Source organism: Pantherophis guttatus, chromosome 7, assembly GCF_059756535.1.
Source record: "Pantherophis guttatus breed Tessera chromosome 7, ASM5975653v1, whole genome shotgun sequence".
In the NCBI taxonomy this organism is placed as follows: Eukaryota; Metazoa; Chordata; class Lepidosauria; order Squamata; family Colubridae; genus Pantherophis; species Pantherophis guttatus.
In genome coordinates, this window is record NC_142069.1 from 92,152,321 (window position 1) to 92,179,619 (window position 27,299).

Here is a 27,299-nt window from a genome sequence, read left to right on the forward strand (position 1 = left end):
TTGAGACCAGCTATACTGCCATCCTCTAGAATTTACTTGCAACTGGAAGTTACTTGTCTCCAGTAACACTTCCAGTGTTTCCTTTTAAAGTTTATATCTCTCTGGTTTTTTAAATCTGGAAGAAGAAACAAAACTTACTCTTCTCTTCATTCCGCATTCTTATCTACATTATGAAGCTTTTAAGGTATAAACCAGGGGTGAAATCCAGCAGGTTCTGATAGCTTCTGGAGAACCGGCAGCAGAAATTTTGAGAAGTTCAGAGAATCGGAAAATACCACCTCTGGCTGGCCCCAGAGTGGGGTGGGAAGGGAGATTTTGCAGTACCCTTCCCCTGGAGTGGGGAGGGAATGGGGATTTTGCAGTATCCTTCCCTGGAGTGGGGAGGGAATGTGGATTTTGCAGTATCCTTCCCCTGGAGTGGGGAGGGAATGGGGATTTTGCAGTATCCTTCCCTTGCCACACCCACCAAACCACGCCCACCAAGCCAAACCATGCCCACAGAACCGGTAGTAAAAAAAATTGAATTTCACCAGTGGTATAAACACATGAAGAGTCCTGTTTGTATGTGCTGCTTCTGCTCTGCTCTCTATCTAATGCAATTTTACAGATAGTCCTCTATTCACAACATTCATTTAATGACTGTTCAAGGTTGCAACGGCCCTGGAAAAAGAGTTGTTCCAGGTTACGACCTTTCCAGCATTTCCCTCATGGTCAGCTGCCAAGAATCTGAATTTCGATCAGATGACTGTGGGGATGCTACAAAAGTTGTAAGTGTGAACACACGGTCATAAGTCCCTTTTTTGGGGGGCCATTGCAACTTGCACTAAACGTTGCACTAAACGAACTGTCGCAAGTTGAGGACCCGGGAACCACCATATTTGCCGTTGTCTTCTCAAGATTTAGTTTCCCTCGTCCCGGTTCTCTTTGAAGTCATTACTGCGTTCATTACCGCACAATGGGTTGTGTTTCTTTTGTTCCACATCCCTGAATGGCTACAATAATGTGAAAAAAGCAAAGCCTTGTGAGTGGCCTGGAATGGCACATCCTTTGTTGTTCTATCCATTGATCACAAACTGGAACTCAAGCCAAACAGATTATTTCCAGCTCAAAGAATTGGGGAGAAGCACAATTCTGTCTTTTTCTCTTTGTATATGTACCAAAGGGATGCAGTATGCTCCCTCCCACATGCTGGGGCAGACCAGGTGCCTCCATAGAAAAACACTGAATCTCTCCCCTGGCTCCAGCTGATTAAGGGAGGAGAACTTGTGGCTCAGAGGTTAATACAACTTGCCTAACATGCAGGCACCCCAAGTTCAAATCCAAGTAAGGGTATGGCTAGCTGATGAGAGCTAAATAGCTTGAAAAACTCTCTGGGAGCAACACAGAGTTGCCGTTTGTCAGCAGAAAAAAGGCCCAGAAACTTGTGAATGAGATTTCACAGAACCAGGGCTGTAGAACAACTTAGTTTATGTAGGTAAAACCTGGCTAGAAAGAATATGCATATATACACACACACACACACACACACACACACACACACACACACACACAAACGTGTTTCCCTGAAAATAAGACCCTGTCTTATACTTTTTTTAACCCTGAAAGTAACTGATCTTATTTCTGATGCAAAAAAAAAGGTTATTCAAAGGGGCAATTAAATGAAGATGAAGAAATGATGGTGAGAATATACAGGACTGTAAGGCAGAGGTGGGTTTCAGCAGGTTCTGACCAGTTCTAGAGAACTAGTAGCGGAAATTTTGAGTAGTTTGAAGAATCAGTACTAAAAATGCTGACTGGCCCCATCCGCATCTATTCTCTGCCGGGAGAGTCCCAGCTGATCGGGAGGAAATGGGGATTTTGCAGTATCCTTCCCCTTCCACCCCCACCAAGCCACGCCCACCAAGCCATGCCCACAGAACCGGTAGTAAAAAACTTTGAAACCCACCACTGCTGTAAGGTAAAGTTCAGAGGCCAAAGGGTATGAAATGTTAAGGAAAGACGGGCCTGAAACTTAACTTTTTCTGTACCTTTTTTCAGCGAATACCAATAGGTTAGGAAAAACCGACCTTCATGTTCTTTCCACTAGGCTAAAAAAGGAAGCATTGCCATAATTTTGTGCAAGGGGATTGTAGCTCATCTTTAAAAAAAAAATAAAAAAATTAAGCCACATCAAACCTGGTCATTGTTTGGGTGGAAACTCCCGAGGGGATCATAGGATGGTGAGGCTGGAAAGTTTTTTTAAAAAAATCCTGACTCAAAACAGTGGCAGAAATCATTCACAGTGTTGCCCCAAGCAGTTCGGGGTAGGGATACTGGGGTCATCCCAGGATCAAGCTTGATTTGAAAAGAATTTTATCCAGGGGCAGAAACTTGAGTAACTTATGCAACCACTCAGACTTTGCAGCAGAAGGGAAAGGCCATCCGGAAACACAGGCAGCATAGTGGCGAGTGGTGGATTTCAAAAGTGTTTACTAACGGTTCTGTGGGCGTGGCTTGGTGGGCGTGGCAGGGGAAGGATACTGTAAAATCTCCATTCCCACCCCACTCCAGGGGAAGGATACTGCAAAATCCCCATTTCCTCCCGATCAGTTGGGACTTGGGAGGCAGAGAATAGATGGGGGCGGGGCCAATCAGCATTTTTACTACCGGTTCTCCGAACTACTCAAAATTTCTGCTACCGGTTCTCCAGAATTGGTTAGAACCTGCTGAAACCCACCTCTGATATGAGGCGTCCTGAATGCTCTCTGAGCTTTCAGACCTTTCATTACCCAACTAGGTAACATCATCAGTGCTAAAAAGAAGGAGAGGTTGTTTGCATCTTATCTACTAGTTGCAAGGAAACACCAAGCTCAGGGAGCACTAAGGATTCACCTTCCTCCTCCTCTTCCTCCTCCCCTCCCTCAGAGAGCACCAAGGACCCCATAGTTGTCTTCCTCCTCCTCCTCTTCTCTTTCTTCCCCACTCTGCAAATCTCACTCCCTTCTATCATTGATGATGTTCCCTAGTTGGATCATGAAACATCTGCAAGAAAAGCACCAAGCTCAGAGAGCCCCAAGGACCCCACAGTTCTCCCCCTCCCGTCCTCCTCCAACAAAGAGCCCCAAGAAGCCCATAATTGTCCTCTTCCTCCTCCTTTTCCTCCCCTTCTCTCCCACTCTGCAAATCCCACTCCCTTCCAGCACTGATGAAGTTACTAGCTGGATCATGAAACGTCTGCAAGAAAACTACCAAGCTCAGAGAGCACCAGTTCAACCGCGAGCTACAAACATTCTCTTTTATTTCTATACGCAAGATATTTAACTGTAATGAGGAAACCCCCTTATGTTAAAAGGGGGAAATTCCAAAACAACCTAAACAGGACAACGGTTGCAAATCTACAAGGAATCTATGCTGTTGCTTGCTTCTTCAGCAAGGTGAGCTACACAATACACAGTGACAGATCACACTTTTGGTTACCGTCATATCGATGGACAAATGAATGCTTAATAAATCTCCCCCATTATTTTGTGACTGTTCCCACTAAAACAGCATTTGAAATCATTCTGCATCAGTCCAACATCATTACAAATATATATATATATTTTCTCAGGTTTTCGCGGGTGTTTGTATGTAGGTCTTTGGTTCCTGGAAGCACGAAGCCGAGAACACCGGCCTGAAGATGACGAATGAGACTTCGTCGAAACGTCGCCAAGACACTTCAAATTTTACGTGGGAGAAGACCCGAATAACCAAAGACCTACATATATATATATATATATATATATATATATATATATATATATATATATATATTTCTGAATTCTTGTCTTGTATTTTCTAATAGCTAGAGTGGGCGGTGAGGGAAGGGAGGGAGGGAGAAACATTAACCACTAGGCTTCAATTCTAATTATTTGGAGTTGTCTTCAGATTTCTGGAAATCCAAGCATTTGTCTTGCCATCTGTTGAGTATTTGGGAAGGAATGCAAATGAGTTTAAAAATATACATTAAAGTTACTCTCCATATGGTTCCACAGAGAGAAATGTCAGCCCCCCCCCAAACTCTCCTCTCTTTTCATTTTGATCTCATTTAATTGTAGAAATGCAAATAGAGCGGCACATTTGCAATATTATTTGTATGCTTGGTTGCACACTCAGCCAGATATTTTGACTGGAGTTGGAATTTTTATCCATCTATTGAGACCTTTCCAGGGTCCTGGGATTATTATTTATTTTATGAGATTATTATTGTTGTTGTTGTTGTTGTTATTATCTCTATTATTCATTAAACATGAAACTCAGACAACTGAACATTTAAAAATGTATCACAGATACAATTGACTGGTGCTAATGGTTGATATGGGTTGCTGCCAGGGTCCTAGGTATCAACCAAGTATATTATTATTATTATTATTATTATTATTATTATTATTATTATTATTTAATCTTTAGTGAGATTCACAGTCTTTGAGGCTGGTTAATAGCTCAGCAGCTCAAGTCCTAACCAAGGACCTAGGAACTGTTAAGGTATCGTCGGAGGATGTAAGCTGTTCCGAGTAAGGTGGTTTTTTGTAGAGTCAAAATGTTCAAGTCCGGCAAATTTAGAATTTCTAAATAGCGGGGTAGCCCTTTGGGTATTGCTCCAAGGGCTCCAATTACAATTGGGACAACACACATTTTCTTTTTCCACAGTCGCTCAACTTCAATTTGCAAGTCCCGGTACTTTGTGATTTATTTTGTAATTTATATTTGTAATTATTGTTATTAGTATTATTATTATTATTATTATTATTATTATTATTATTATTATTATTATTATTATTATTGCAACAATGTGAAATCACAGCTGCCAGCTCTTTAGCTGGCGTTGGTCTTCATATGTATCGAAGTCTTCCCAAGAACCTATTAGTTGCTTCTGAAGAAATTGCCAGCAATTTAGGGCCAATTTAAGCTTTATCCCAAGGATTGTTCCAGTACTATTTGCCCTAATGATTCTTAAACGTTTGCCTGAAATTGCAAAAGACCAAAGAGCCTCTCGTGAAAATCGCTTTCTCTCCTAGAGCACAGTACACAATACTGCACGTCACTTTTTTTAAAAAAAGGTTCTATTGACTCTGTAGTAGATGACAATAAACAAAGAAATATTTTCATGACACAATATTTTCTTCTAGAAGGTGCTCTCAGTGCATATTCAAAAACCAGAAAAGGCACTACAGAAATTCTGCAAAAGAAAAATTTATTCCAAGTACTAAATCCATTTGTTTAGCATCTATCTAGCTATCTGTCTGTCTGTCTATCTTCCATCCATCCATCTATCTCTATCTCTATCTCTGTCTGTCTATGTCTGTCTGTCTCTCTCATCTCTATACCTATCTATATCTACTGTACATCTATCTGTCTGTCCATCGATCCATCGATCCATCTCTATCTGTCTATCTCTGTCTGCCTGTCTGTCTCTGTCTCTCTCTCTCCCATCTCTACACTATCTATATCTACTGTACATCTGTCTTTCCATCCATCCATCCATCTATCCATCTATCTCTATCTCTATCTCTGTCTGTTTGTCTGTCTGTCTGTCTCTCTCTCTCATCTCTATACCTATCTATATCTACTGTATATCTATCTGTCCATCCATCCATCCATCCATCCATCCATCCATCCATCCATCTATCCATCTATCCATCTATCTCTATCTGTCTTCTCTGTCTGTCTCTGTCTCTCTGTCTCTCTCTCTGTCTTTCTTTCCATCCATCTATCTCTATCAATCTGTCTGTCCATCCATCCATCCATCCATCCATCCATCCATCCATCCATCTATATCTATCTAACTATCTATCATCTCATCTATCTATCTATCTATCTATCCATCTTGCAGCTTAAACATCCATGATATATAAAAGTGTATTTTTTAAAAATCCAGGTAGTCGACTTACAACAGTTCATTTAGTGACCATTCAAAGTTACGATGACACTAAAAAAAGTGACTTATGACTGTTTCACACTTACGACCGTTACAGAGCATCCCCATGGTCACGTGATCAAAATTCAGGTGCTTGGCAACTGATTCCTATTTTATGACCGTCACAGAGCCCCGGGGTCAGGTGATTTCCCCTTTTGCAACGTTTTGACCAACAAAGTCAACGGGGGAATCCAGATTCACCTATCAACCATGCAAATAAATTAAAACAAATGCAGGGATTCACTTAACAGCTGGGGCAAAGCTCCCTTCACAACGGTTTCACTTACTTTGGCCGTAAGTTGAAGACCAGGTGTTCTCTGCAATCATTGCGAACCCTAAAATGCTAAAGAAACGCCAGTTTATCTAAACCTCTGATCTCTTGCAAGGCGCTGAGTAAGGACGTGTCTACACCTCTGTACTGAATTGCGAGAAATAATCTCATGCAGGAAGAGAAATTTGTATGCCTGACAAGATTCTCGGACGCAATCGTGCGTTGCTCGTCTTGACTCTCATCAAATCTCTGCCCCGGTTGTCCCGAGTTCAGAATTCGTTCTGTACAAAGCTTCACTAAAGCAGATTATTAGTCATGCTTGAGTAGAGGGAGATGATGGCTGGATGAATCCCACCACCTCTGCTTAAAGCAGGAGTTTTATTTATGAGGCTTACAAACCGCCCTAATTATACCTGAGTCCAAATAGACACATCCTTGACAGGCAGCTGTCTAGCTTCATTTCAACACATCAAAGGAAGGAAGGCCACCACGGGTGGTTGATGCTACTGTCAGTTGGATCTCCTTGTTTGAAGCTCGTCATCCTGACGCTGAGCTGCAATCTTCTTTCTTGTCAATTAATTATATTGTAATATTATTCTCTGCTTTGGGCCACGGGTGGGTGTTCTTAGGAAGAGCTTCCACATTGAACTCCTTCCAGACAAGGAGGTGCAGAAGACAGAAGACAGGTGACCTCCTCAAGGAACTGAAAAGTCCGATCGTGTTTCTCCCCAGGCGTGTCTTCTCAAAGCCTAAATGTTGCTAAAGTTGTCTTCCAGTCCTCAGTTCTTACTCTTCAACTTTCTCGGATATTTGTATTTTGGGTTGTGCCCAGAAGGAGACATAGGACTTTAGATGAGTCTAATCAAAGCAAGTAGCATTGTGATTTGGAAGTTCTGCTTCTGTGGATGTGGCCTCTAAAGGCAATCACCATCTCATACTGCTGTTGCGTTTGTCCTCCTCAACCACTAAGCCAAGACAAATAGAGACAGAATAACAATATAGCAAAGTTGGAAGGGACCTTGGAGGTCTTCTAGTCCAACCCTTTGCTCAAGCAGGAGACCCTCTACCGTTCCAGATAAATGGTTGTCCAATCTCTGCTTTAAAACTTCCGGTGTTGGAGCACCCATAACTTCTGAAGGCAAGCCATTGACATGACAGGACAGGACAGGACAGGACAGGACAGGACAGGACAGGACAGGACAGAAAAAGCAATTAGCAAGGCTGACTGGAGAATTCTGGGAGTTGAAGTCTATACATCTTAAAGGTGGGCATGGTTGAAAAACATGCAACTATTTGTTTGGTGACCCTTTAAAGTTACAGCTTAATTTACATTTAATCCCAGCATCTCTAAGGTCACGTGATCAAAATCTGGGTTCTTGTCAACTGGCATGTATTTATGACAGTTGTAGCATCCTACCGGTAGGATCACATGATCGCTTTTTGGGATCTTCCCAGCCGGTTTCCGACATGCAAAATCACTTGAGAAAACCGAGTTTGCTTAATGATCGCTCGATTCACTCAATGACCTTAGCGATTTGCTGAAAAATTGTGTGCAAAATTGGTCGTAAAAATTGGACACAATGACTTAACTTCGCTGAGGTCATAAGTTGAGAACCATCTCTAGATGTTTGCTTGTTGCCTCCAAAGTCCATTTTTTTCAGCTGATCCTTACAGATGGTAGGGGAAACCATTGGCATAAACTCTTTAACCACCACAACAAAAAAACAACAAAAATCAAAGAAAAATCTATGCTACCCAACAATTCCTTTGATCCCAGGCTCACCTGACGAAGATCATCCCCTTCCACTCATGTTTCTAAGAATTTGGGGTGTGTTAGGAAACTCCTGAGCATTCAAAAAAATATGTATATGACTAAGCTCTAAGTCCTTTTATAACAGTTTGCCTCAAACAGTTTTCGGTCTGGGCCAATTCCTTCCCCGTTGAACTCTCTCCTTTGTGTGAGTCAGAGCAGCCCTAAAGGACACCCCAAGTTCCAATATTAGACATTTAATGCAGGTCGTAATTTCAGTGTTAACCAGATGGCCAATCAGTCCTCCTGCTAATTTGCCTCAGGCAACCATTTTGAGGAAAGGAATAAATATCTTACCCTGGAAACTATCAAGCGGCACTATGGTGATTTCATCCGTCAAGGAAAAAAAAAATTACACACACACACACACACACACACAGACAGACACACAAGAGAATGGCAGCAGTATTTAAAATATGTAGCTGGGGGGGGATGTATTAAAACCCTCTATAAAAACAGTCCTATGTCCTCTTTTTTATATATATAAGTTCCTCAGCCGAGGGTACCTCAGCAAGTTGAGCCCCATTGAAATGGTTGGGTGGGAGAACACAGGAAGGGCTCCAAACACAAGAAGATCAAGGAATAAAACAATTTAAAAATATATATTTTATTTGGTCCTTAAGCTTCCGGCTTAATGGAATCCGAGCCTCAGTTTTAGGGAAACTGGCAGTGCAAACCGGATCATCTCCCCAGCGCTTCTGTCCTTGCTGTCATTAACGCTTCCTATTAAAATGGCATGAAAATAGTTGGTTCATTGCCTAGCAGATGCGTAAGGAAGGGTGGGGAAATCTCTTTCTGTAATTGCCTTCCAGAGACAGAAAAAAAAAATAAAAAATCCACATTTCCTCTCTTTGCTTTCCTTGAGACCCCATTAACATAAGTGTTGGGTTTAATCACCCACTCAACAAAACAACCATTTTTATTGCAATAGCTTGGGATACAATAGCAATTCTGATACTGCCCTGCCTACTGAGACTTCCCATTGTGACAATCCTCAACAACAATGGCAGTGCTTCTATTTGGGTCTCTTCATACCAGAAGACACCAGAAATAAGGACGCGTCCACTCCAAAGCTCTTGAGCAAGTGCAGAGTGCATTGGTCCTTTCCTCCCTGAAGAGCTGCAGGATATCTTGGATAACATAGGGTATTTTTCTTCCTTTTTCACTCATGCTAATTAACTTCTGGCTGTCCCTAAGGGATTAGGGTAGGAGAGAAGTCTAATAAATAAATGTAAATTCGAAATGATGTCCAGCAGGCATTTGGATACTCAACGGGGCTGGTCTTCTCTTCTTTCCAGATTCTCCTTTAACCTCTCTTACTCTTCCATTCTCCCAATAACCCAATCTACATTCATTTCATCTTCCCTTTATCCATCTACACATCCATCCTTTTCTCTTCCTTTCATCTCTGCTTCCTTCTTTCGCAAAAGAATGCTTGTGACATGCCTGCATCCAGACGTGGTGTTGTGGACCCATTTATGGACTGGGCAAAGGAGAGGGTTGACCTAGAAGTGATGAAAGTGACCGTGGACCCAAAGGGGAGAGAATCCAGTGGTTGGGACAATCTGGAAAAATGAGGTGGGACTGGGCAGGGAAAGTCTTTATTCAATGGGTGGTTAGATGGTCCTTGACTTGGTTTGGAAGGTAGGACAATGGAGAAGAGGTCCTTTGATAGCAGACGGAGAGATTTTCCCTGCCTTTATCCTCACTTGGATACTTCACACCAGAAGGATTGGTGTGCTTTGGAGATCTGGTGGATCACCCTCCCTCCCCAAACATATCATCTAGGCTAGATTGTGGTCAATGGGCAAAGGGGAGCCCAGCACCTGGCCTTATGAGCGGAAGAGGCAGAAGGTTAGACAATGGGGGAGAAGATTTGCCTGCCTTTTCAGATTTCCCACGCTGAATTTCACCAGGAACACTAATAAATCACAAATTATGTTTCTCGGTCACAGAATGGTCTGAGAATGGCAAAACAAACAAACCAACCAACCCCACAATGCACAAGGCATCGCATGCATTGCATTGATTCATGATCCAGAAAAGCCAAGCTGGCCGGTGATTTCAAACTTGGAAGTTTGATTCAAGTCTTCTACTGACTCAGGCCTGACTCTGAACGACCCTCTCCCGGCCTGAAACCATCTACCAGGTATAAACAAGAAACCAGCACAACCCTCCTCGCTTTTTGCTTTGTGCTTTAGTTCCTAGAAGATCCAAGCTAAAATCAAGAGCGGCAAAACTGATGTGGCCACAATTAGCACAGGGAGCTTCCCGTCACTCACTCATCACAAACTTCGCAAGAATGCAGAGCCTGACAACAGGATCCTCGCCACCTTGGGCTTCATGCGCCAACAGGCACGCGCGAGGGTTGTCGGATGCAAATCCAGACAAGATCCTTAACTTCACAGTCTCTCTCTCTCTCTCTCCACCTCTCTCTTCCCTCCCTCCCTCCCTCTCTCCCTCTTTCCCTCTCTTTCTCTCTCTCTCTCTGCATATCTCTCTCTGCATATCTCTCTCTCCCTCCCTCCCTCTCTTTCTCTCTTTTTCTCTTTCTCTCTCTCCTTCCCTCTCTCCCTCCCTCTCTCTCTCTTTCTCTTTCTCTCTGCATATCTCCCTCTCCCTCCCTCCCTCCCCCCCTCTCTCTGCATATCTCTCTCTCTCCCTCCCTCTCCCCCTCCCTCTCTCCCTCTCTCTCTCTCTCTCTCTCTCCCTCTTTCTCTCTTTTTGCTTTTTTAAACCCAGAGCCTCCCTGAGTGACAAAGCCATCCCTAGCCTGTCTCCCGCTTGGGGGTGGGGGGACACCTCAAGAAAAGTGGGGGGGGGGAATCTCTTGTCATCCCAAAAGCTTTCCGGGAAGGCAGGAATGGATAATAATAATCCTGCTGATTTCTTTCCAATTTGTTTGGGAAAATGCTGTCGCTTCCCCGTTCTTTTTTTTTTTTCTTCTTTCCTTTCCTTTCCTTTCCGAAAGGAAGCCTGGCGCGCAGCTAGCTACTCTTTGAACTGAACAGCTCCCTCCGGGGTCTCTTTCTCCTCCACGCACCTCACACACAAAGCGCCGCTTTCAGCCTGGAAATTAAAAGTCTGTGTCTACGGGGGAACTCCTGTACAAAGAGAGAGAGAGAGAGAGACCCCTCGGAAGCAGACAAGGAGAGAAGGAAAGAAAGAAAGAAAGGAGGGAAAGAAAGAGTCTTTCCTGCACAGAAAGCGCAGATTCGGTGCCAAAGCGCAAAAACTGAAAGCGAGCCGGGAAGAAACCGAGGCAGAGGCGGCTTGCTCCACGCCCGGGCTCTTCCCAAGACTTCCAAGCCAGGAGAATCGGCTTTTCTTACCTTGGTCCTCATGGGAGAAAGGAGCCCTTCCATTTTGCCCTCCTCTTCATGCCAGTCTTTTCCCCTTCAACTTGGTCCCTCTTGGTCCGTCTTCAAGTAGCCCATCCCAAGGAGTCACCATGCAGCCATGCTTCCCTTTCAGAGGAGCGGCCGCCCACCTGCTCCCACTCCAAGCCCCTCACTCGAGGGAAGCAGCGCCGCTTCTACAGGAGCCTCCCTGCCACTCACTCACTCGCACACCCTCCTTCCCTCCCTCCCTCCCGCTCGCTGGCTGGCTGCAGAATGCGCCTGCAGCTCCGGGCCAGCCTTCCTGGCAAGCTCTCGCTCCGGGCGCGGAACCGGCTCGGCTCCAGAAAGGGTGACCCCCAAACGCAGAGGGGAGCCCCCGGCTCGCCCGGCAGGAAGGAGAGAGGAGCCTTACCTCTGAGCATACAGAGAGGGCACCTTCTCTTGGCTCTCCAAGCAAACTGGTGAGGACCATCATCTCTAACTGAACAATAACTTTCTCCTAAATGTTGCTTTCCCCCTTTGCTTTGAAGAACGGGGCTGGTTCCAGCCAACGCCTCAAGCAAAATTACTCCATCTGAGGGGTCCTTGGTGCTCTCTGAGCTTGGTTGTTTTCTTGCAGACATTGCATTACCCAGCTTGGTAACACCATCAGTGATAGGAGGGATTTGAGTTGGGTTTGTGGAGAGGAGGAGGAGGATGGTGGGGGGGTTCCCTGGTGCTCTCTGCTTTATTGCAGATGTTTCATTACCCAAACTAAATAACATCTACACACTTATGCAAAAGAGACAATCAACAAGCCCAAAAGGGGACAAAAAGACCACAACGCTTCCCCACCAGCAATAAACACCCCAGATGAGGATAGATGAACTCAAAGATTAACGTCAGACTAACAATCAGGTAAACAATGCGCTAATCAAGGAACTGCAGAACAAGTCAACAGTAAACAGGCCAATTAAAGAACCTCAATCCCCACCACCAACAAGAGGGCAAGGCACTAGACTGAATATCAACTGAGAGCAAACATCTGCAAGAAAACCACCAAGCTAAGAGTGCACCAAGGACCTCGCAGTTCTCCTCCTCCTCCTCCTCCTCCTCCTCCGCACTCTGCTGGCCAAAAATGGGCCACACAGAGGCCCCGTGAGGCCTCCGCGTGGCCCGTTTTTGGCCAGCCAGACTTTTGATATTTCTAGGCCGGCCCCTTGGGCCAAATTTAAGCACCCCATGGGCCTTGAGTTTGACACCCTAGACCATTTCAACCCAAATGGCTGTCCAGTCTCTTCTTGAAATCCTCCAGTGATGGAGCACCCACAACTTCTGGAGGCAAGTCGTTCCACTGCTTAATTGTTCTCGTTTTTAGGAAGTTTCTCCTTAGTTCTAGGTTGCTTCTCTCCTTGGTTAGTTTCCATCCGTTGTTTCTTGACTTGACTTCTGGTGCTTTGGAAAATGAGTTGACCCCCTCTTCTTTGGGGCAGCCCCTCAAATACTGGAAGACTGCTATCATGTCACCCCTAGTCCTTCTTTTCTCTTGACTGAAAATTTGCTATTTTCCAACAGTACCATTTTTTTATTTTTTTTTTGCACAGGCCAGGAGAAAGTCTGGTTTTCTTGGCTCCACACACATTTCCAATGTTTGGTTTTACATCCACAATGTGCCAACTGCACCCATCGCTGAAGAACTTTCCAATCTAAAAACATGCTTTGAAGTAAACATTGAACTAACTTCTACTCCTCTTCCAGTTTAGATACACAGGACTGAAGTAGGCAACAGTTTGAGGAGTAGTGATAAGCGCAAATCCCCTTCTGATGAGGTTAGAAAAACGAAAACCTTGAGATCCGGCTGAGTATAAATTCTGAACTTTATTCCAGCAACTGTTTGCTATCTTACCGTGGTTCCTTATCTTGGAATAAAGATATCATTCCTAGCCGTGTTAATCTTTATAGAGGGGAGAGCCTCTCACGCAATTAAGACTGTCACTTTATCTGATTGAAAGCTTATTAAAAAATTACTGAAAATTATACAGTGAGATGTAAGTACATCATGATTAAGAGCAGGAGTGCAAAGCCAGAAAAAATCCCAGATTAAACTCTGAACTCTAAACTGGCAGAAAGTTGGACTGACTTTCAAGAGTCAAATGTGAGATGAAGATAACTGATGGACGCCGTAGAGGATTTATAAAGTTTAATAAATAGATAAATGGTGTAGCTTGATTTTTTTTTTTTTAAATTTGATTTATATGCCGCCCTTCTCCAGAGACTCAGGGCGGCTTACAATGTGTTAAGCAATAGCCTTCATACTTTTGTATATTTATACAAAGTCAGCTTATTGCCCCCACAAACTGGGTCCTCATTTCACCTACCTTAGAAAGGATGGAAGGCTGAGTCAACCTTGAGCCTTGGAGAGATTCGAACCAGCAGAAATTGCAGGCAGCTGTGTTAATAACAGGGTGCATTAAACCACTGTACTACCAAGGCTCCTTGGTAGTACACCATTGGCAAAAGCACTATATAAATGCAAGAAACATTTCAGGGAATTTACAGCTTCTGTCTTAAATATCCTAGAAGAAGAGTCTCCAAAATCTGGCCAATAACACAATAAAACTTTGCAGAAATGTTATTCCATCGATTTATAGCTCTGAGGCATATTTAACAATTTACCAAATGTATAGTTTTTGACAAACTCAGGGTTTTCCCCCAACCTCCCCTTGGATTCTTTAGCGGTTTGCCTTCTTATTGTATTCAAAGATAGAAGGCAGAACAATAAATATTTATCTATGGAAAGGATTTCACCTGGAAAACACACAAATTGTGACAGGTTCCATATTTGCTGCATATACAGCATTTCTTAAGAAAAATCAGTTTAAAAATCAAAATAAATATACACACTTTCTGAATCCAGGGAAACAAACCACACATCTAGCTCCCACTGACATTAGTGAAACAGTAGTTACTCCACTACAGGTCACTCCTTGACTTACAACAGCCCTTTATACAAGGGGTGAAATCCAGCAGGTTCTGACAGGTTCTGGAGAACCGCTAGCGGAAATTTTGAGTAGTTTGGAGAACCGGCAAATACCACCTCTGGCTGGCCCCAGAGTGGGCTGGGAATGGAGATTTTGCAGTATCCTTCCCCTGGAGTGGGGAGGGAATGGGGATTTTGCAATATCCTTCCCCCAGGAGTGGGGTGGGAATGGGAATTTTGCAGTATCCTTCCCCTGCCACGCCCACCAAGCCACGCCCACAGAACCGGTAGTAAAAAAATTTGGATTTCATCACTGCTTTATACTGACCATTCAAAGTTACAATGGCTCTGATAACAGGGACTTATGACCATTTTTCACACTTGTGACCGTTGCGGCATCCCCATGGTCATGTCATCAAAATTCAGATGCTTGGGAACTGACTCATACTTATGACGGTTGTAGAGTCTTGGGGGAACCCCTTTTGTGGCCTTCACACAAGCAAAGCCAATGGGGAAGGCAGATTCACTTAACAACCGTGTTACTAGCTTAAGAACTGCAATGATTCACTTAACAACTGTGGCAAGAAAGGATGTAAAATGGAGCAAAACTCCCTTAAGAAATTGTTCACTTAGCGTGGAATTTGGGCTCAATTGTGGTCGTATGTCAAGAATTACTTGTAGTCTTAAACAAAAGAGCATTCTCTGCGTTCAGGTTGCTTGTCATAATAGAGTATTTAAAAAATCCTTAAAGCTTGGAAGCTTGAAGATGGGTGGACTTCAACTCCCAGAATCATCAGTTGTCCATCAGTTGGCGGTATTGTCTATCCTACATTGTTCTATCTCGTTGAGTGGTCTACTCAATCAAATGCCTTCTGTTTGTCTGAAATGATCTAGGGTAGTGTTTCTCAACCTTGGAAGCTTGAAGATGGGTGGACTTCAACTCCCAGAATCATCAGTTGTCCATCAGTTGGCGGTATTGTCTATCCTACATTGTTCTATCTCGTTGAGTGGTCTACTCAATCAAATGCCTTCTGTTTGTCTGAAATGATCTAGGGTAGTGTTTCTCAACCTTGGAAGCTTGAAGATTCTGGGAGTTGAAGTCCACCCATCTTCAAGCTACCAAGGTTGAGAAACATTGCCTTTAAACAGAACGAGCAAAGCTTGGTCTCTTTGTCCTTTATAATGATGAAATTTATATTTCTGGGACTTTCTAACCCACTTTGTAAAATGCATGAAGCGATACATAATTTACAAAGGAACGTCCAAAACCGATTGGAAAAGATCAAGAGTAATAGCCTTAAAGGAAAACATTTCAGGAACGCTAGATGGAATATATATTATATAGATATAGATATATTTCTGCCCAACGCAAAGCAAACACCAACCTCTCGAAATAATTAGTGCATCTTGAAATCCTCCAACTCATTTAAATGAACGAGGGCTTGACTGATTTGAGTATTTCAGATTAGCGAGACACCCCCCCACTCCCGTCAAGGCAGCCATGTTTGCACATCCATGGCCCTCACCGAGAACCAGTAGCTTTTTCTGTGGTGCTAATTAGACCAGTAACAGAGTTGGAAGGGACATTGGAGGTCATCTAGTCCAACCCCCTGCTCCCCCTACAGGAGACCTGTTCTAGGGATTTGAACCGCTGAACTGCCGACCTTTCTGATCGACAAGCTCAGTGTCTTAGCCACCGAGCCACCCGGTTAGGTAATCAGAGATGTCTCTTCCCAGCTAGTAGACCAAGTAGTTAAGTTGTCTTAACTAATCAGAGCTCTTCTGATATCCAGAAAGGAATACTTCGTCCTGCTTTCATCCATTGACACCTCCCCTTTAAAAAGAACCCCCCCAAATAAAGCAGGGGAAGGATACTGCAAAATCCCCATTCCCTCCCCACTCCAGGGGGAAGGATACTGCAAAATCTCCCTTCCCACCCCACTCCAGGGGAAGGATAATGCAAAATCTCCATTCCCTCCCCACTCCAGGGGAAGGGTACTGCAAAATCTCCCTTCCCACCCCATTCCTGGGGGAAGGATATTGCAAAATCCCCATTCCCACCCCATTCCAGGGGAAGGATACTGCAAAATCCTCATTTCCCCCCCTCCAGGGGAAAGATACTGCAAAATCCCCATTCCCACCCCACTCCTGGAGGAAGAATATTGCAAAATCTCCCTTCCCATCCCACTCTGGGGCCAGCCAGAGGTGGTATTTGCCGGTTCTCCAAACTACTCAAAATTTCCGCTACCGGTTCTCCAGAACCTGTCCGAACTTGCTGGATTTCACCCCTGGTACAGCTTGGCCCTAATAGCAGCAAACTTAATTTGCAACACGTTAATCAGAATTTAATTTTATTGATTAATTTATTCTAGTGGTCCAGCCACCGACCTCAAAGCAGGGACTCTGGGCGGTGAGGAATCAAAATTCATTTCCTTTTTTACCTCAGTGCCAGGACAATAGGACGGGTGTTGTCGCATACAACCACAATGATGTCATGTTGCCGGCCTCCCCATCCCGCCACCCCCACCCCCTTCTAATGGATCTCCATGGATGAGCGACAAGAAGATAATCACTTTTTCAAACAGCCCCCAGGCAGAATAAGCCAGTCTAAGCCTAGGTCAGACGGGGAACATTATCCTGGTGGGTCAAGCCACTCGGCCCCATTCCAGCTGCTCTTAGCCACAGTCGGTGCTATTATGAAGATGGCGGAGGATGATTTATATAAAGGCAAAGCCTTTTTCACGCCCTTCCTCGGGGTTGGCAAGATACACAAGGTTTTCTCCCTGTGTATCTTCCATTTCCACCCCACCATCTCCCCTTCCCAAAGCCACCGGGCCTTAAGGTAGAAATTCAAAGGGACAATAAAGTTATTGTTCTGTTCTGTTCTGTTCTGTTCTGTTCTGTTCTGTTCTGTTCTATTCTATTCTATTCTATTCTATTCTATTCTATTCTATTCTATTCTCTATTCTCTATTCTCTATTCTCTATTTTCTATCCTATCCTATCCCTTTTTCTCTTCTCTATCTTATTGTCTTCTTATTGTCTATTTCTCTTCTCTTCTCTTCTCTTCTCTCCTCTCCTCTCCTCTCCTCTCCATTCCTCTCCTCTCCCCTCCCATTCATATTCTATTCTATTCTATTCTATTCTATTCTATTCTATTCTATTCTATTCTATTTCTATTCTATTCCTTTTTCTCTTCTCTTTCTTATTGTCTTCTTATTGTCTTCTTATTTTCTTTATTTCTCCTCTCCCCTCCTCTCCTCTCCTCTCTTCTCCTTTCTTCTCCTGCCACCTGCCACAACACAAGTTAAAAAGGCAATGTAAGCAACTGTAAGTAACCACATTGATTTTAATCGAATAACATAGAGTTGGAAGGGACCTTGGAGGTCTTCTAGTCCAACCCCTCACTCAAGCAGAAGACCCTGTGCCATTTCAGACAAAAGGTTGTCCAATCTCTTCTTAAAATCTTCTTAAATATCTTCTTAGCTCCTCCTTTTGATGAGTTTATTGTGCCTTTTGTGCTTAAGAGGACTCTAATCAGGACTGAACGCTCCATTCTCATGATTTACTGTCCAGTAACCAGATAGCCCATAGAGGATACGACACAATGCTTTCATCCAACAGCTCAGGCATTCACTGAAGTCTGAGCACAAAAACCGTTTTTGTTCTACTGGGTTGTAAATGAATGCGATTCATCCTGAAATTCAAGAGAAGTTCTCAGATACTGCAGAGATATCCCTTGCTCAACTGGGTTGATTCAATGTCTGTTTTGCCTTTTGCAAATAGTTTTTAGTTTGGTTTATTTCTTTTTCCCAGGGCTCTAAATTGGCTTATGTGGCAATCTTCACCATCTGGTGGGGTGGGTTGAGTGGAGAGAGATAAAGACTAGCCCAGAGTCACTCAGGGTTTCCCCATGGTTGAGGATGGCCCTCTGAGCTGTGTGAATTGGCAAAAATGGAACTCATAATCCAGGAGTCACCAAACCTGGCAGCTTTATGACTTGTGGACTTCAACTCCCAGAATTCCACAGCTGGCTGAGGAATTCTGGGAGTTGGTTCCCAGGTCTTAAAGTTGCCAAGTTTGGAGATCCCTGCCATAATCCAACAATATGCAGGACACTAGTTCCAGTTGGACTGAGATCCAGGGAGGCTGTTGATTCAGAATAGGTAGGTTTGAAACCAACTTTTGAATGTTCTACTTCGGGAATGTGCTGCCTTTTAGGAAAAGGTCATTCGGGAGACTTTGGAAACATGTAGAGGGCAAGCTCAGAAAGTAGTTCCCATGGGACACTTACCTATTCACACGACTGGGCATGAGTAAATATAAAATAGATAATAAAGGAGAATATTTGGAGCTCAGGCTTGGAATGAGGGGTGCTTGGTAGCAGAAAACCCTACTCTCTTCTAGCACTGATGATGTACCCTAGTTGAGTGATAAAACATCTGCAAGAAAACCACCAAGCTTAGAAAGCACCAAGGACTCCCAATCCCTCCTCCTTCTCCTAATACACCTTCTTTCCTCCTCCTCTTCCCTCCTCCTCCTCCAATCCCCCCTCCTTTCCAGCACTGATGATGTACCCTAGCTGGATAATGAAACATCTGCAAGAAAACCACCAAGCTTAGAGAGAACCAAGGACCTCCGATCCTTCTCCTTCTCTCCTTCTCTCCTTCTCTCCTTCTCTCCTTCTCTCCTTCCCTCCTTCTCCTTCTCTTTCTCTTTCTCTCCTCCTCCTCCAATCCCCACTCCTTTCCAGCACTGATGATGTACTCTAGCTGGATAATGAAACATCTGCAAGAAAACCACCAAGCTTAGAGAGAACCAAGGACCTCTGATCCTTCTCCTTCTCCTTCTCCTCCTTCTCCTTCTCCTTCTCTCCTCCTCCTCCTCTGCCTCCACCTCCGCTTTCTCCTCGTCCAATCCCCATTCCTTTCCAACACTGATGATGTACCCTTGTTGGATAATGAAACATCTGCAAGAAAACAAGCTCAGAGAGCAATAAGGATTCCTCAAATGTCAAATAGCCATTTACCAGACAGCCAAGGTCAAAGACCTAACCACAAATAAGCGCAGTGTTTTGCAACAGGGAGTTGGGGTCCACTCATCTTCAATTGGTCCAGGCTGAGGACCACCAAGCGAAACCTCAGAATCTATCCTCAAGCCTTAAGCATCCATAGAATACCTTTCGCCTCCGTAGTTCCTTTTATTATCCAGCATCAACTTCACTAGAATGATGCTGGAGAAGTTGGAGAGATACTGAGATGTTCTCAGAGGGCCCAGGTGTCTCCATGGGCACTGCTGGGCCTCATGGGTTTGACCGAAGGACCAAAGGCTCCTGCAGCCAGGTGAGAGAAGAAGAGCAGGGCCACAAGGAGAAGAAGAAGACTTCCAAAGTGGAGAGGCAACCATTTTGCACTTGGCAATTTGTCATTCTTGGTCATGGCTGGTATCAAAGGACCCCCGTCTCTCCCCCACCCCCCCATAACCCTTCCTGATCTCCACCGCATTTGCTGAGAACAATCCACCAGCTTCCTGCTGCTGTGCCCCCATTTTCCTATCTCCACAGCCTGACAGTCATGTGAGGCTGGCAGATTATCAGCTGAACAAAAGGTAGCATCAAAAGGTTGCCATGGAGACCGGTTGGCAGTCGGGGAATATCTCCAGCATTAGGCAGAGATAAAGGGGGAGGCCCCGAGGGAGGGGCCAGCCCCTCCCTCGCCATTGTGATCTGGAAATCTTCCACTTCACAGGACCTGTAGACATATTGAGGTGTGATTTACCTTCCATGCAAGGGGTTCTTTCTCCCCACCCCCAAATCTCAAAGGAACATCCTCTACAATCTAGAAATAGGAAGCATCAATTCCAATCATGTCCCCTTCCCCCACTAATTTTTCACTCTGGCACCTCCTCCTAAAATTAGCCTCCCATCTGCTCTGTCCCACCTAAGGCCAGCCAACAATTGGGCATCGCGGAACAAAAGCCAGAAGATAATCATAATAAGACTGAAATTGAGCAAGGGATGGAAAGATCGATGCCTACGGATCTCGCCAACCCCGCTGAAAATCCACTCAATTCTTTAGTTGCTTTGTTCCCCCAAAAAAGATGGTTGCAGTTTTTGATGCACATATATTGATATATTTCTCAGTCTTGGCCACTTGAAGATGGGTGGACTTTGGCTCCCAGAATTCCTCCTGGCTGGGAGTTGAAGGCCGCATGTTTTCAAGCCACCAGGACTGAGAAACACTGATTTACTGTATATAATCAAGAACATCATTTTATGTACTTGTTAGATTTCTCTCCAGGTTTTTTTGTTTGTTTGTTTTTTGCCCTATAGCAATGATGGCTAAGCTTTTTGCCGTCACATGTCAAAAGTGGGGGGAGCACAGGGAGGTTGCCCACGTGTGTGCCCACACCCATAATCCAATGCGCCCCACCTCTGCGCATGCATGCCCCCCTGCTTTTAGCACGTGATGGCACGGTGGGCCCGGTACGCCCGTTTTTCACCCTCCCCAGGCTCCAGAGGCTTTTTAGGAGCCTGGGGAGGGCAAAAATAGCCTTCCCCACCCCCCCAGAGGCCGGAAACAGCCCATTTCCCAACTTCCGGTGGGACCGAAAGGCCCAACAATCAGCTGGCCGGCACACACGTGCGCGCTGGAGCTGAGCTACGGCAACGCTCACGTGCCCACTGATATGGCTCCGTGTGCCACCTTTGGCACCCGTGCCATAGGCTCGCCACCACGGCCCTATAGGGAGCACACAGATTCTCCCCAAATATTATTAGATACGTGTGCAAAGAGCTGTTGAGCTAGAATAAGCAGAGGAAAGAATTCCATAATCCATATTTTAGATAGCTTTGGATTGGATTAATTTTTGCAATGTCTAACTCCCCTGAGATTGCATCAGAGGTGGGTTTCAGCAGGTTCTGACCAGTTCTGGAGAACCGGTAGCAGAATTTTCAGTAGTTCGGAGAACCGGTAGTAAAAATTCTGACTGGCCCCATCCGCATCTATTCTCTGCCTCCCAAGACCCAGCTGATCAGGAGGAAATGGGGATTTTGCAGTATCCTTCCCCTGCCACACCCACCAAGCCACGCCCACCAAGCCATGCCACGCCCACCAAGCCATGCCACGCCCACCAAGCCAAACCCACAGAACCAGTAGTAAAATAATTTGAAACCCATCACTGGATTGCACCGTCTTATTTCTCCAGCTAAACACCCATTCCCAGTGGGCATTTTTTTGACATTTGTTCTGATAAAGATAACTCTGAAGTCCAGAAACCAACTACCCTAAAGGAGGCTGGAAATGTCAGCTCCATGCTTTGCTTTTGTGCCTCCTAAGGGGAACCCAGTTTGCCAAGGGGGCTTCCAGCCAAAATATATGGCCCATCCATGCAGTACAGTGTAGCGGTGCAGATGTTTTTTCATTTCATTTCATTTTATTGGATTTGTATACCGCCCTACTCCCGAAGGACTCAGGGCGGTGAACAGCCACAGAATAAAACACATAAATACAAAATTTAAAAACAGAATAAAACTGAATTAAATTTGGCCGAGACAAATTAAAAACACCCAATAATTTAAAAGCAAATTAAAATTTACATTTTAAAGGGGAAAGATTTAGGCCAGGCCAGCTTGATGGAATAAAAAAGTCTTGAGAGCGCGACGGAAGGTGCGCAGATCCGGGATCCTCCGTATCTCCGGGGGGAGCTCATTCCAGATAGTAGGTGCCCCCACAGAGAAGGCTCTCCCCCGGGGGCCGCCAGTCAACATTGTTTGGCTGACAGCACCCGGAGGAGCCCCTCTCTATGGGAGCATACCGGCCGGTGGGAGGCTGTTTGTGGTAGCAGGCGGTCTCGTAAATAGCCAGGTCCTAAGCCATGTTGGGTTAAGAGCAGGAAGACCTGGCTTCAATCCACCATCAGTGGTAGACAGCTGATGGTGGACAGAAAGAGAACCAACCTAGAACTAAGGAGAAGCTTCCTGACAGTTAGGATCATCAACAACGTGCCTCCAGAAGCTTTGGGTGCTCCAACAATGGAAGTTTTTAAGAAGAGATTGGACAAGCATTTCTCTGAGACCCAAAGGTGCTTCTTTTTCCAAGAGGCAACTGGACTCTCTGGTTTTTCTTTGAAGACATTTTGCTTCTCATCCATGAAGCTTCTTCAGCTCTTCTTGGACGAGGAGCGAAACGTCTTCAAAGAAAGACCAGAAAGTCCAGTTGCCTCTTTAAAAAGCACCTTTGGGACAACCATGACCTGGATGACTGAGAGTCTCCATAGACATTTATCTGTCTCCTGCTTGAACAGAGGTTTATTTATTTATTTATTTATTTATTGCGATTTATATGCCGCCTTTCTCCCTAGGGACTCAAGGCGGCTTACAAAAAGACAACTTCAATACAAATCACAATACAATACCAAATTAAAATCAGTAACCCAATTAAAAACGATTTAAAATTATATCAGTGTACCCCCAAACGGATCAGTTTAATTGGCGGAAGAGCCACGTCTTCAGCTCGCGACGGAAGGAAAGAAGGTCGGGGGCTGTCCTGAGCTCAGTGGGCAATCCATTCCAGAGGGTCGGGGCTCCCACAGAGAACGCCCTCCCCCTGGGGGTCGTCAGCCGACATTGTTTGGCCGACGGCACCCTGAGGAGGCCGACTCTGTGAGAGCGCACAGGACGATGGGAGAACGGCTGGAGATGGTCCTGCAAGTACCCCGGGCCTAAGCCATGAAGGGCTTTATAGGTGAGCACCAGCACCTTGAAACGTATCCGGAGTGCCACCGGTAGCCAGTGCAGCTCACGCAGGAGAGGTGTTACACGGGAGTATCTAGACGCCCCCGTAACTACCCGCGCGGCTGCATTTTGGACTAGCTGAAGCCTCCGGACACATCCCAAGGGCAGCCCCATGTAGAGGGTGTTACAGTAGTCCAGCCTAGAGGTAACAAGGGCGTGAGTGACCGTGGCGAGGGCATCCCGGTCTAGGAACGGGCGCAACTGGCGCACAAGACGGACCTGTGCGAAGGCCCCCCTGGTTACGGCTGTCAGATGGTCATCTAAAGACAGCCGAGAATCCAGGAGGACACCCAAGTTGCGGACCCTGTCGGAGGGAGCAAGGTTTTCACCTCCGATCATTAAGGATGGAACCTCCAGATCCCGGGATGCCGGCATCCACAGCCACTCAGTCTTGGAAGGGTTGAGTCTGAGCCTGTTCCTCCCCATCCAAACCCGCACCGCTTCCAGGCAGTGGGACATCACGGAAAGGGCATCCCTAGGGTGGTCAGGGGTGGAGATGTAAAGCTGGGTATCATCAGCATATTGATGATACCTCACCCCAAAAGGTGAGACTAGAAGACCTCCAAAGTCCCTTCCAGTTCTGTGATTCTGTCTCTTCTCCAGGTGGAGTCTTGGTTCATTGGCCCGAGGTCTTCTTAGCCATGGTTCCCATGCCATTCATGGGGGGATGGGGGAGAGGGCAAGTCTGGTGCCAGTCCTGTTTCCTTTTTAAGGGCACAGTAAAAACCTGGGTTTTACTCCGGCATTAGAGCCACGATAAGCACAGCTTCACTACTTCCAAATTTACCTTATTATTGGATGGCATAACTGTTAATCACAAAAAGTTAAGCAGTGAGGTGGAAGTTTGGCACTTAGAATAGAGTAGAATAACAGAGTTGGAAGGGACCTTGGAGGTCTTCTAGTCCAACCCACTGCTTAGGCAGGAAACCCTACAGGTGTTTCAGACAGGTAATTATCCAATCTCTTCTGAAAAACTTCCAGTGTTGGAGCATTCACAACTTCTACAGGCAAGTTGTCCCACTTATTAATTGTTCTCACTGTCAGGAAATTTCTCCTTAGTTCTAGGTTGCTTCTCTCCTTGATTAGTTTCCACCCGTTGCTTCCTGTCCTGCCTTCAGGTGCTTTGGAGAATAGCTTGACTGCCTCTTCTTTGGGGCAGCCCCTGAGATATTGGAAGGCTGCTATCATGTCTCCCCTAGTCCTTCTTTTCATTAAACCAGACAAACCCAATCCTAGCAACCATTCTTTATACGTTTTAGCCTCCAGCCCCCTAATCATCTTTGTTGCTCTTTTCTGCACTCTTTCTAGAGTCTCCACATCTTTTTTACATTGTGATGACCAAAACTGGATGCTGTATTCCAAGTGTGGCCTTGTAAAGTGATATTAACCCTTCACGTGATCTTGATTCTCTCTCTCTGTTTATGCATGGAAGGGAGATCACCAGCAAATCATCATCTAGAGTGGGGAGTTAAAATAAAATAAAATAAAATCTTCCAAAATCCCTTAGTGCTTTCAAGAAAACTACAGGGATGTATATGCCGTGATCTTGTAAAATCCGGTGTGCTTTTCATTCACTTTGATATAATTCTGGATTGTAACCATGACAAGAGGAGGTATGTTGTAAAGGACTTCATAAAGAAACAAATAAAATTATCTTGTTAGGTTCCACTTTCCTGATGTTTTGCCAAATAACCCCGAGTAACGTCCACATTCTGTATAAAGCTGGGTGCTGCACATTACCCATTGCTTAAAAACTGTTGACGCCATTAAAATAATAAAAAGTAAATTAGCCAAGATAGTTTTTGATTAATGCCTTGTTTGCAAAATAATTGCAGATAAATCTAAGTGCCAACGAATGTGCTGAGGTGGGCTTCTCCTATCATTCAGTCCATAGCTGAAATTATTTTATTGGAAAAATTAGGCAAACAAGCTGGTTTCTTTAAGGAAGACTGAAGATCTCATTTCCTGATCCAAATTTGCTTAATTCATGCAAAGCGGCCTCGTGCACAAAAGCCATTTCGTAATAAAGTCATCTCCCCATCTGTGTTTATTCTTGCCCATGATTTGCCATAATTAAAGAGGTTTCATTTACAAGTCATGTGCATTTGGGGAAGTTTTAAATTTATTTTTATGTGCCTGGAATGTTCAAGGCAACTGTTTAAGCTCCGACTCTCTTCTTGCAAATGATGCTTAAATCAGTTTATGCATTGGCCCCGGTGGGTAATGAAAAAGGGCTCATTAGTTTGGAATATGAATTTCATTCTTTAAGAGTGATTTTCTCTTCCTTCCCTCAAGAGTTTACATGCACACATACACACAAACAGTATGTATGTATCTCTCTCTCTCTCTGTGTGTATGTATGAATATATTTGTATATTTATAAATTATATATTGTGTACAGTGTATATCTATCTACAGTATCTATCATCTACCTACCTACCTACTTTATCTATCTATCTCTCTTGCCTTCATCAATATCAAGACTCAGCTCGGTACAATTTTGTTGAGTTACAGATGGACTTGGAGGACTAACATTTGGTCCCACAGATTTTGTTTTGCTTTGTTGAAAGAAGGGACTCTTTGAAGTAACAAGACTGTGAGATAAATAAACTTCTGGTGCTTTCCCATAAAGCCTCTGGAAATGTTTGACAGAAGAAGATGAAGCTAATGCTCAAATGTCCACTTTTTTAAATCATTCTGCAAGAATTCCTGCTGGAAACCCATTCATTTAAAATAATCCTCCAATGCAATTGGCCAAAAGAATGACGTAGAGTAGAGGCTACATCGTAGAGGAACAGAAGGAAGAATCACTACCAAGCAATGGTTAGATAAAAGAAATCCGGTTCAGAATTGTAATCCAAGAAAACAGACAAGACGAAAGGAGCAAGGAAGGTGGAACTGCATGCAAGCTTCCAAGGTTCTGTTTCTATAACTTTAGAATTAAAGTTATAGAATATTTGCTCACATGACTTTGGTTTTCTTGTCTGGTCTACCTTGAGAAGCTGACAAACAAAAGGAATAGAGTTTTCACCATATAGATATCTGTATCCAGCAATTACTAATTTGGATGATTAAATCTGGACTGCAATGATGTCAAAGTCCTCTAGATGGTATCAAAGAGTGAATAATTTTATTTATCTCTCTGCTGCCATCAAGAAGATGTCTGTATCTTGGCCATCCCAATCTGGTAGTAAGATTACTTACTGGTAGTAAGGCTCTCAAAAAGAATGCATGATGATGATGATGATGATGATGATGATGATGATGATGATGGAGGGGGGAGGAGGAGGAGGAAGAAGAAGAGGAGGAGAGGGAGAGAGGGAGGGAAGGAAGGAAGGAAGGAAGGAAGGAAGGGAATAAATAGGAGAAAGGAAACAGGAGGAGAAAGGGAAGGAAGGAAGGAAGGAAGGAAGGAAGGAAGGAAGGAAATGAATAGGAGAAAGGAAACAGGAGGAAAAAGGGAAGGAAGGAAGGAAGGAAGGAAAGGAGGGAGGGAGGGAGGGACAGGAGTGTTGGGGGAGGCTTATGAGATGCCTAAGAGATACAGAAAATTCTGCTGGTTGCCTGGTCATTAAAACTGAAATCTCTATTTCACAACATCTAATGATTATCACCAACCAGCAAGCTGCAAATATCCGGGTCTGGCATGTTTGCTCTGCATTACAAGGCAGTTCATGAAAAACAAATCCTGTGTGCCAAATTAATCCACATCCACTCTTCGTTTCTGTTTCAACAACATCTTAGCTGCCAAAGTGCGTTTTTCACGTGGCCGTGGACGCATCCCCAAGGTCACATGATCAAAATTTGGACACTTGGCAACTGACTCGTATTTATGACGGTCGCAGTGTCCAGGGGTCACGTGATCCCCTTTTGAGACCTTGGCAAGCAAAGTCAATGGGGAAGCCAGATTCACTTAACAACGGCAGCGATTCACTCAACAACTGTGGCAAGGAAGGTCGTAGAGCAAGGCAAAACTCACTTAACATTGAGAAATGTGGGGCTCAATTGTGGCCGTAAGTCGAGGACTACCTCTATTCTGTCAATCTGCTTCTTTTATTCCGCTTCGTCGAGTCTAGAGAAGGTAGAGATTGGGAAGACAACATTCAGCCTGAATCCCTAAATATTTCACATTTAAACGTACATCATCCTTTTTGGCTAGGACCGGACTTGCAATTCCCGCTGGCCGGAGG

At 44.5% G+C, this 27,299-nt stretch overlaps 1 protein-coding gene across 3 annotated transcripts in view; it reads right to left on the reverse strand.

The window, feature by feature from the left end:
• Positions 1 to 27,299, reverse strand: part of FRMD4A (FERM domain containing 4A) — a 363,743-nt gene that overhangs the window by 289,737 nt on the left and 46,707 nt on the right. Inside the window, exon 1 of one of the 3 annotated variants that reach the window (XM_060694939.2) lies at positions 11,349 to 11,854. The exons of 1 other annotated variant lie outside the window; for it this stretch is intronic. In XM_060694939.2, coding sequence (XP_060550922.1) covers positions 11,349 to 11,381 — 33 coding nt within the window. In that variant the 5' untranslated portion in view covers positions 11,382 to 11,854. Of the gene's footprint in view, positions 1 to 11,348; positions 11,855 to 27,299 lie in introns of those variants that run through there. One more of the 3 variants, XM_087874356.1, reaches the window with a different exon arrangement.